The sequence below is a fragment of the Ruditapes philippinarum genome, unplaced genomic scaffold (genome assembly GCF_026571515.1).
Source record: "Ruditapes philippinarum isolate M1 unplaced genomic scaffold, ASM2657151v2 ctg7485_1_1_1_1, whole genome shotgun sequence".
NCBI lineage: Eukaryota > Metazoa > Mollusca > Bivalvia > Venerida > Veneridae > Ruditapes > Ruditapes philippinarum.
Genome location: NW_026851520.1, coordinates 44,749 through 57,002, shown reverse-complemented (window position 1 = coordinate 57,002; position 12,254 = coordinate 44,749). Strand labels below are relative to the sequence as shown.

At 31.5% G+C, this 12,254-nt stretch overlaps 1 protein-coding gene across 1 annotated transcript; it reads right to left on the bottom strand.

The window, feature by feature from the left end:
• Window positions 1-383: 383 nt before the first annotated feature.
• On the bottom strand, window positions 384-11,797 carry LOC132734591 (uncharacterized; the record flags this gene model as incomplete). Its single annotated transcript, XM_060721745.1, has 10 exons — window positions 11,776-11,797; window positions 10,087-10,128; window positions 8,614-8,919; window positions 7,701-8,000; window positions 6,215-6,259; window positions 5,644-5,688; window positions 3,751-3,795; window positions 1,356-1,481; window positions 710-770; window positions 384-451 (listed from the first exon to the last, which is right to left on the bottom strand). Coding segments are annotated over exons 1-10 (1,060 nt in total), but the record flags the coding sequence as incomplete, so codon positions are not given.
• Window positions 11,798-12,254: the final 457 nt, after the last annotated feature.

The following is a 12,254-nucleotide window of genomic DNA, read 5'->3' as shown; positions in this document are numbered from 1 at the left end:
TTTAAGAAATCAATATATTTGGAGTATTATTCAACTTGGATATTAAGTGAATTATTGGAGCTTGGATTTTTAAAATAAATTATTCTTGTGGATTTTGTTGTGGGAATTTATTCTAAAGTGTTCTTGGATTTAACTTGGATTTAACTGTGCTATTCAAAAAGGATCATTCCAGGATCAGACTAGACATTTGTAATTTTCATTTTTATTTGGACTTCAGGTATTTGTAAACATAATTTGTTATTTTATTTTTCTTTAATAATTTTTCTGTAATAAATTTGTTATTGTTACAAGTTTGTTGCTGGCTTTTCTTTCTCGTTACGCCTGGCTCGTAACACATGTTAAATGAATAACGACATGAAAGAAATTATTGAAAATCAACATACCTTCAAGAGAATCATAAGTTCCCCTGATTTCAGTATCTGTTCTGTTTTGAAGTTGCTCGTAGATATCCCTAGTATAAATGATTTTCAAAACGAGTTAAACTTCAATGCCAAAAATATCAATTTAAGCGCTGTAGTGAAAGGGCGAATGAGATTAATGGATGGTATGCACCAACCAGGCCTCTCCCTAGCTTTGCCATTTTATTTTTTGAACTGATCTTTCATATGATCATGACATACATGTATTATAAAATCGTGATTTTCGAAACGAAATACACTTGACAATGTAATGTTTTATCAATAAAACATTTAAAACGTTCGTAACTTACAGAGCAGTTGGTGGTCCAGTTAATTCAATGTCACGAGAAACTGTCTGCTGAGGTTTCGAGTCTGTGTTATCAAAAAAGCATAGGACATGTAAAGCATTTAAATACTAAGCTGTTATTGCGTCTAAAATTAAATAAACTTATGAACGTTCAAAACCACATATGCATGCAAAATATATTGTTTTTAACATATATTAGAGACCAACCATTATAAGATATGTTTGATAAAAGCAGAATTGTTACCACTTAAAACAGTAAGTAATTCATAGAATAACATATTATGTTGTTCTCAATTTGTTTTACATAATAACAAAATCAAACTTTTTATTGCTATATGGTTCTACATCATTTCTGCAAAAATAAAAATAATAAAACAAATCAATCGGTATAACTACATAATTTAAAGACATAACACGCTTTCGACTGCATTTACTGACTTATTTTTTTAAAAAACCAACAAACGAAAGGAAGCTACTACTACTCCTTAGGTAAAAGCGTAAGCATCCTCTTAAAAGATCTAAACTAATACAGTGTTTAAATATGGTTGTATGCTTTACCGATAACTATCAGTCTATTTCAAGTTTGCTTATAAACCATATTTCGTAGCTAATGATCTAAAAATGACAGACGACCGATGATATTACAATACCTGCTAAAATTCCTTTTCTAGTAAGAATAAAATAGGTACAAATCACACCAATAAGAATTCCAACAGCTAATGCACCAATCACAGACCCAAGTACAGCTCCTAAACCTACACCTGTTTCCGTTGTGCCTGTAAACACAAAAAAAGATCAATAGTTTTTTATGATAATACGATTTTTTCATAGTAACGAATGTTGCATATCACTCATGCGTATTCTGCGTAGGGCATTAACGCAACGATGACTACAATTAATCATATTTAGATGCTTTAATAGACGTGATGTCAAGTTATGTCACCCGGAAAACAGTAAGTTTGGGATGACTTAAAGCAACAAGTACGTTAATTGTATCTATGACAGATATAGGAAACTATGAGGGAATAATAATTCAATGAAAAAACGCATGACCAAAAGTCCTCTTTCTAAGATATCGTTAGACAACTTTCCAATCAGAAATTAAAATTGCAACAGCAGGGTGATTATAATTAACTTTTATTACCCCTGTGTTACATAACAATGCACAATTTGTATTGTACACTGCCTTTGAATAGTTGGATTGGCAAGGTGGTAGGTGCCAAACAGATTGACACGTGACAGCTTGTTTATTTCCAGCTAACCTAGTTTACAATATCATTAAACCGGGACCTTTTTGTACCTTGTCATAGTTAATCACAATCGTTATTTAAGTAACTTTTACATATACGAATCTCATCAATGTTTATTGATTTTGTGAAGTGACAAATAGTGTGACGTGCATTTACATATGTTACGAGGAACCGGATTATAAAAGTGTGTTATTTCACTACCCACTACCAATCTCAATTTTGAAATATTTTGAAATATTATGTAAATATATTTATGTGACTTAAATAAATTATGTTTGGTATCAATTGGATAAAGGATAAAATCAGGCATGTGCAAGGCAATACTACATTCCGATTGACTTTCTATGGCAACAAAACGCGTCGTAAAAAGCTATATAGGCGCGTCAATGATTCACTTTAAACGTTTATTCAACTCGAGGCTCGAATGATATAAATTTAGTCAACTCGTTCATTAAATTGAGTATTTAACTTACACTTTAAATGCAATATGGTCTATGTATAAATCAAAACAGACTTTTGCTCGCTGTTTCTTTGTACCAGATCTTTTTACTAAGGTCACACTACCTATTTGAATTCGTTTTGGTCTACTCACGCAGAACTCGTCTTCAAAGCCGCATTTCACTTTTGATTAATGCCATTTGCAAACCTTGCATATGAATTAACGTCGTCCTTCCCTGTTTTCTTTTTATCATTTTATTATCTGATTTTAAGGGATTTAAAAAAAGCACAATCATTATGTTGTTTATGAATGTGAAATAACATCTTTTTTTATTTTGTCCATGCTGCTAGCTCAGTTAATTAAGCATGCTGTAAGAGCACAGTGGTGTAAAATGCAAAACAACATTGAGTGATTTGTGAAAAAATATGGCAGTTGAAATGTAAACTTAGAACTAACACTTTTTGAAGATGGAAATCTTCCGGTTTGCAAACTTCCGATTGTTGAAATAGAGTTTACAAACAAAACTTATAACGTTTCTTTCATACTATTTGCCATGTGGTTTGATATTTCGAAAGTTAATAGAAATATTCTTCTCAAAAATACAAAATCTGCTGTTTAATATTGATAATTTGGCTGTTATACGAACTTAAAGACAACCGTTGTATGTGTAATAAAAACATACATGGACAGATGGAACAATGTTTGACATTTTCTGTTTTTACCTGTTGTACTCATATTATCTTCTCTTTCTATATTAACGCATATTTGTATTATAGTTTGTAGGTTTTGCGACTATTTCGAGCACTCGAGAAAAGATTTTTTTTTTCGTTCTTTCATTTTCGTTGACACTTATTATAATTCGAATATGAACACAGTTACAAATATATTTTAAGTATCAGAAGCTTCAATTGTCATTTTACCCTTTGGCAACGGTGATTATTGCCGATTATCCCTGCAGTTAATGAAGTTCATTAAGCGTAGCGTGCTGTAAGAGCAAAGTTGTGCATGATGTCAAAGTTTTAAAAACAACTGTTATTGATTCGCGGAAAATCATGGTAGCTGGAAGCAGTTTATTTATTGTACACTCAAAAAAACACCTTTGGTAGAAGTCAAACGTCCGATATATTCTTGCGTTTTCAAAATTTCGATTATTTAATTTAAAATATTTGTGTCGCATGTTTCATACCGCGTGGTTTGATATTCCTATTGTTAATACAAATATTCTCCTAAAATATACAATAATGCTTTATAATATTTACAATTTCGCTGTTATACGAACTTAAAGGACAATCGTTGTACGTGTAACAAAAACCCACATGGACAGATAGAACAATGTTGGACATTTTCTGTTTTTACCTGTTGTACTCATATTATCGCCTGTCTTTATACCATCTTGGTTTGCTGTAATTTAGAAAATAAAAATTATTTTAATAACATATAACATAGTTTATATAAAAACATAGTTAATTTCATAAATCTGTGAATACTATTGTGAATGTCATTCAATGCGTTGAAATATCATGATTATGATTCTTGAAAAGAATTGTGGTTATGTATAACTTTAAACATGCATTTGACAGAATAGTGCTAAAACGTTGTGCTGTAGTTAAGTGTCAGTGGTCACATACGAGTCTAATGATATGGTACAGAAAAATATCTTTTAAAACCTCTTACTGCTTCACCTCTATACGCTTCACCTTTAATTTAAATGAACTCTGACCAGCGAGTTCACTTAGGTTCATTATGATTATTACCAGAGTAAAAGAAAAATCAAATAAAGATATTAAATAGTATTATTACCCCTCACTTTTTTCGTAATGTTAATTTTCCATAGGCCTCTGAGAGTTATTCTTACTGTTAATGCAAGTGTACCACGTGACTAAGAATGTTGTACTGTTGCATAGGTAACAGTATTTTTCAACAGTATAAAATCTGGTCACGTGGTCTATTTTCTAAATGAAATGAAATAGAAATGGCCGCAATTTTTTCTCGATTCATTCTTATTTTCGACGATGGGGCATCGCCGAAAAACTTATTACTCTCATAAAATTTAGTTATTTGACCCTAGAGTTCCTTTCGCGCATAAAATATCTTTTTGTTGAATAGTCAAAAGGAAACACCCGTTTTCAACGGAAGTAATTGTAATTTGAATAATTTTGTGTCAAACTGGAACATGCGGACGATTAAAGCAGGTAACAAAGGATTATATAACAATTTAAACCAGTGAAACGTTACAGATAGAGTTGATGGACTTACATCTGTAGGATATCATCGTTAATTTTGAATGCACTTTGTCAAAAACCATGCGAAGAATGTTCTGGATGCAGAAGGATCAGATTTGATTTCACAGATCATAATATTATAAATGGGTTAGTGTTTTGTTTTCTAAATAAAACACCGCTTATTTTATGTTTATGACTGGTAGATATCATCACTTGCCTAAAGAATTAAAAACAGCTTCTCAAGTAGGCCTACAGTACACTTTAAACTTGCAAGGTAAGGACAGTTTAGTTATTGCTTCTCTTGGTTTATTTTTGTTACAGTTACTGTAGATTTAGTTGACAAATTAAGATCATCACAGTATTTGTTCGGGGTAATAAAATAAATAACTCATGGGTTTGTGGGTAACAGTAAAAATATCATCCCTCGTATAAATACTACTAATGCTACGCCTCGGGTAACAGAGAGAGAGAGAGAGAGAGAGAGAGAGAGAGAGGGAGGGAGAGAGAGAGAGAGAGAGAGAGAGAGTAACACGTTTCTTAAATTTTATACGAGTATTTGCAATAGTTAGTAGGTTGAGCGACATTTCGAGCACTCAAGAATATATATATATATATATATATATATATATATATATATATATATATATATATATATATATATATTATATATATATATATATATATATATAATTATATTCGCCCAAAATCACTTTAGTTTGAAGCAGTGTGTTGACTGTACACTGACAAAATAACACATTTTGTTTTTAAAGAAAATCGTCCATTTTTTTGCCTGCCTAGGTTTGCAAAATTTCGATTGTTAAAATAGAAAATACAAAAAATGTTATGACATGTTTTTTCATACAAATTACCGTGTGGATAGATATTCTGACAGTAAATAGAAATATGTAATTACTGCTTTATAATATTCATAATTTGGCTTTTTATACGAACTTAAAGGACAACACTTGCAAGTATTGCAAAAGCCCACAAGGACAGATAGAACAATGTTGGGCATTTTCTCTTTTACCTGCTGCACTCATATTATCGCCTTTCTCTATACCACCTGGATAAGCTGAAATTTTAAAAAAAAAGTAATAACATATAACAGTGTATTTATCTAAAGATGGCATTAAGTTTATTTATGTGAATACTTTTGTGCATGTCTTTTAATGCGTTGTAATATTATGATTACGCTTCTTGAATATATTACATTATATGCATTTGACAGGAAATTTCTTAAACGTTTTGCTGTAGTTAAGTACCAGTGGTCACATACGTTTCAAATGATGTGTTACGGCAAAATCATCTATCAAAACATCTAACTGCATCATTTTTAATTTACATTAACTGTCACCAGCGAGTTCACTTAGGTTCATAATTATTATCGCTAGAGTAAATGAACGACCCTAGACGGATGCCTTTCACAAAGTCGTTGCTTATTATTCATCAGCAACTTCAGTCAGTAAAAATCAAGGCAATTTGTGAATGCAAATATGTTTCTCGTTTTTTATGTTTTGGCTTTTTTTACGAACTTAATGAACAACCCTTGTACGTATATCAATAACATGGACAGATTGAGCAATAATGGACTTTTTTACCTGTTGTACTCATATAATCGCTCGTCTCTCTACCATCTGGGTTAACTGTAATTAAAATTAAAATTGAAATTTAAATAACATATAATAGAGTATATAATGACATTATACTTCTGTGTAAACTATCGTACTATCATTCGGTGCTAGGCAATATAGTGATTATGTCACTTGGTCGGGATTGTGGTTACAATGTCTTCATACATGCATTTGACAGTATAGGGCTTTGTAACTCGTAGGTACCAGTGGTCACATACGATTCAAATCATGTGATACGGAAAAGAAAACATCTTTTAAAACATCTTACTAATATATCTTTAATCTAAATTCATTTTGACCAGGGAGTTCACATACTAGGTTCATTATTATTGTCGCCTCAGAAAAATAAACAACAGCTGACGGATACCTTATGATCAAAGCGTTACTTAATTTTTATCAGCTACTTCAGTCAGTAAAATATAAGGCAATTTGTGAATGCTTAAATTATTATTCGTCAAATGTGTCAAACATTAATTTTATTTGAACAATATGTACACATTACCAAGTTAAAGTGTTCGTCAGATGTTTGTTGAAATAATATAAGATTCCAATTTACTTTTACAATAATAATGTAAAGTATAAAAATCAAATAAAGACTTGTGCACCCAACGCGCATGCTTGCACACGGACGGACAGAGAAAGAAAAGGAGAGGCCTAAAATACCTCCAGAATACAAACCCATATTTGCTCTTTCAAATTATGTAACTTATTGTCATTCAAATTTGAACACAGTAGCAAATATTATTAAGTAACAGAAGGTTCATTTGTCAGTTTACCCTTTGAGAAGGTGATTATTTTAAGTTTGGTATAAATAAAATAGTTCAAGGCCGAAGTCGAATTACCATCCTTCACATTCACCATTATGTCGTGTCACGTCCTTGCATTATCATATACAGGCTACAATATGCACGTTATATACATATAATATATTTCTCTGCTAGAAAGCCAAATTGTATTAGTGCATATTTATGGCACATTATGCCTAATATTTATTCCTTCTTAAGAAAAGGCAAACATTAATTTTATAACATATATATAATGGTTTTAAAGCATGTTTGACGCTTATAGCATGAATAAATTAGTACTGAATGTGAAATTATTTTTCAAGTAAGTAGAAAATTGACAACAAAGTAGTACTTTGACATCCATACAAAATAACGAATAGTTGGTTAGTTCTGTAATAAAATATACCATTAAAATTTATATCATATCTAATAAACAAAATGTATACCAAAAGTATAAAATGTATGAGATTTAATTGATCAAAACTTTTTGTTGATACATGCTGTTAAATTTCAAAAGTAATTAGCTTTTACTTTCATTTACATGATTTAAGAATGAAATGAAATCAAGATCGTTTTCAAAAAAACATTGATTGTAACATTGTGAATATACAACGTGTAAAACTAAACATACCATCTTAAGTCCACATAAATAAGCATAGAATACTTACTTATAACAAACATCTTAGCAGTAACATTTAAAGGTGACGACAATGCATCGTTCATGACTGAACATATCACAATTTTCATATGATGGTGGTTCCTAACGGTGAAAAATACCATATAGGTTGTTGAATTCCATTCTTGGGGTTTATATGAGTCATTTCCTATTGTCATGGTAACCGTTAGAGGACGGGAGCCACCATGTATCTCACATTCAAGTTTGAACATCTCATTATCCTCACCAACTATACAGTCAGTGCAATTTTCTATGCTTCGTAATCCAACTAATACAGGTACACTTGGTTGTTCTGAAAATATGTTTAATAATTGTTTACTGCTAATAAATGGTGATTGTATTTTCTCTGTTTATTTTCATTTATTGTTTGAAATTTTGTTTTTACATCGCATTGATATCTTTTACAAAAATTCAGAAATATACAAACATGTTATTTGTGCAAGCAAAAATATTCCTGCACACTTAAAATAAAATCACACCAACTGTTATGATGTATAACTCGCTGTTACCCTTTCGTCTACTTAATTTTGTAGTTTTCAAAAGGTACTTAACTGGTGTTATTTGTATAGAAAGGACTGGAATTAACTTTTCGAGATTAGTGTTCCGTTTAGTGTAGCTTTACATCAATAGCTTGTGTGCAAAATTTCGCATCATTTGCTCACTCTGTTTTTTGACAATAAATAGTCTTATTGCGAAAACTGACCCATAACTGAAAAGCGCTGTAACGCTTTTCAATCAATTCAAGCTAACAGTAGCACCAAAATTCGAGTTTCCATTTATTTCTGAGTTACTTCCTATCATTATGATCTTAAGGCCCTAAATGGTCTATTTAAAAATTTCAAATGAAATGTATAAGACGTTTGGACCCGAGTGGAGGTCCCAGTAGTTTAGAAACACAAACCAACCTGGTAATTTTAACAGTATTTCGTTTGTGTATAGTAACCTCTGGCCGCAATAAACACTGTATTTTCCATTCATAGAACCACTGAACATATATATTGTCAACACATATTTGTTATTGAGCCCAAATCTCTCTTTGTAACTTTCATCAGCCAATATCAACGTTTCTGATTTCTTGTCGTTAGTGTGTACCCAGCTAAAACTACCCCCGTTATTCATCACATACTTTGACGGGTAATATTCTATTTCTACGGTCCCATTCTTAATTAACTTCTCAGATCTGAGGTACACTAGTCCACAATCTCCTGTATCTGGAAAATATTTTAAGGTAATTGATTTCAGGTGTTTCATTAAATAACATGTTAGTTCTGGCTTTAGTTACTAAGAAGTTTTTTTATAGGTTTATGTTTACGTCGCACAAATACAGTCGATGTCATATGGAAACGGACGGGCACCTGAGTTGTACTACCAATGCCCGTTAGCTAGATGTATTACTTGCTCATGTTAAAGATTCCAATGTCCCTGTCAATATAGGTGGGCAAGTGGTTAACAAACGAGCAAAGACAACAAGCATAACCAATCAGCCATTGACACAGGTAAAAAGATATTACGCTTATTAATCGTAGAACCGATTCGGTGTTTAACTTTTAAGATATTCCAGTTAGTTGCAATTTATTTAGAACCTAAACTGATAAAAGCGGATTTATTTATATTACCCACAATAAATCCACATAAAGAGATCAGATGAGCTTCAATTAACAATAAATAAAATCTAGAAAAAAAAACAAGAAGAAAAAAAAGAACAACCGCCGTGCATAGACAACGCTCGACTGTGTTCTTTTTAGTTCGTGTTTTTTTTTTTGTGTAGTGTGTGTGCATTTTGGTGATGGTCTTTTTTAATATTTTGTTCCCTTTTGTTTTAATTTTACGTTAAGGATACTGCTAATTCCATATCAATATAACAAGACGTTTTGCAGATGATAGTTCTTTAGCTGTGTCTACAAAATAACATGGAAAATTAACTCAATCACGATATCAACATGTTAAATAAATCACTAAACACTGGTTAATTAACTGCAATCCTAAAAACCGAAGTTATGTTCTTCTCGTTTTGTAAAAAAAGGCCATAATTTATTTTGATAATAATTTCAATAACCGGTATGTCAAAGCAGGAACATTTTTCTACAACAGTTTCTTTGGTTGCTAAATTTTAGCTACATGAAAATGTTAAAATTTTAAGAAGTCCAAAGGATTACACTCAATAATATTTCATACTTACGTCTAGAATATGATTCACTTTTATGGGATAGCTGTTTCCAGTATGTGAAACATATTTTAGAAATAAATGCAGCATTTATTACCGGATAAACTAGATCAATGGCCATTCAAAACTTATTCAAAAAATAGGATGGGTATCTTTGGCAGAAAAAAAAAGAAAATTTAAAAAAAAAAAACTAGGTATACGAAGAGTAACATACATTGTAATTTACTGCCATTATATTTATCACGGTTATTGTCCCCTGTAATACAAAATGCAAATGAAAAGCATTATAGTTTAAAAAATAAGATCAACTATGTTACTATGGCAAGGAGATCCAAAATATATTCAGAATCAATTATCCCGTCATCAATTTGTAGCTTAGGAATGAATTATCAATACATAAAAGAGAATCAGAAACCCTCCCCCCCCCACCATTGATCCGTTAAACAGCGAACGTTCAGCAACACGACACCAAACACGTCTTAAAAATAAATGCAGTGGTTTAAACTCTGCCTTATATAACAATCATATTATCCAAAACCAAGTTTGTGAATAGAAAACGCTGAACATTTTTTACGTCAGTGGCAAACATATAGTTATCAAAGGATAAATCCGCCATCTCAGTACACAAAAGCTACTTTTTGGTATAAATACTTTAAATTATATTCAAAACGTGTTTTTATTTTATTATGTTCATTAATTTATTAAAGACACGAGAAGGGTTAGATAGTTTTACAATATTTGATTTAATACTGTTGAATGTAGGCACCGTAGTTATATCTCCATTTATAAATTTATTTAAGTTTATTTCTTTTCTATTAAAAGCTTTGGCTTGTCCGACTATTGACTACAATTGATTTTTTATTAAAAATAAAATAAAATAAAAACATAGAATTCTATACCTATCAGTGAAATTTACAGTATAATTTCTTAATTGGAGCAATGATAAAAGTATATATTCCGATAATGGACCAATTGCAACTTTTCGAATAAAAACCGAGGAATTCTGAATAAAAAAGGATGTATAGACTGGCCTTCTGCGCATTATAGGAACCAGATTAAACCGAAGCAATTGTTAAATTAAAAAGAGCGATTTTTTTTATCTGAATTCCCCATTCATACAAGGAAGTCAAAGGCCATTCGCGGGCCCGGGCTTTGGCTTGCCCGGCTACAGACTACAAATGTATATTTAAAAGAAAATCAAATAAAAATAATTAAAAAATATATTAGATTTCTATACTTTTCATCAAAATTTTCAGTATCATTTGAGATGGGCGCCTCCATTTTTAATTTAACTAATGATAAACGCCGGGTTATTTCGGCGGTGACGGAACAAATCGCAACTTTTCGCAAAAGAATATCCCCGAGATGCTCCGATTGAAAACGGAAGCGGTGCATAAAAAACCGAGCGACACCTTTAAAAGGAAAATGACAAATGAACGATTGTTTTATCTGACATCCCCGTTCATATACGCTTTTCTTTCTCTCATATTAATAATTGATGAGTAAGTACTTGAGTAACGATGATGAACAGTAAAAGTGACGTATAAATCACCGCGTTAAGATAAGATAAAAGCAACAACTCTGACTGAAGATTAACAAGAATGGCGGATGGGATATTCGGAATCACTTAAGGAACACTTCGATGACAGGATGAATACCAATATTTTATTTCATTACTCAACAGTCCAAAAAACATGCGTTTACTTATTATTTTTACGAATTCTCAGAAAGATCTCATTGGTAAATTGAAAATTGTAAGCTTGTTATTAAATCATAACATCTTTTCGCGAAATAGGTAGCAACTATCGAGCGTCTTTCTGCGAGATTTGGTTTATTGTTAATTGGGTTTCATTTCACCTATACCAGCCGATCCCCTGCGTTCTTACTCTGTTACAAAACATACTCTGAAGAGAATATGATACCATATTATAGTGATAGTACTATATAAATTGATAAATCATACCTTCAAGAGTCAGTTTTCGAGCGTTCGTCCAGCAGTGCATTGTCTCATTATAATAATAAGCACGGTAAAATCCCTCGTCATTGTGTTTGACACTTTCTGTTAATATCAGATAGTTAATCATGTTTTTCTCATATTGTGTAAACTTGTCGTTTAGGGGGAGAGTTTTCCATTGATCTATTCCATTCATTCTGCGCTGCCATTCTAGAATTGCATTTGGATCATACGTGTCGGGGGTAAATGAAAATTCGACATACCGTCCTAGTATTGTGGGTTTGTCAATACTCAATTGACCACAACTACTCAAACAATCGTCACCTGTAAAATAACTCCATCATCAATTTAAACATTCACATTTTATCTTACTTAACAAATGTCTCGTTAATATAATAATTTCACTTTTCATACATTTCATACATTTT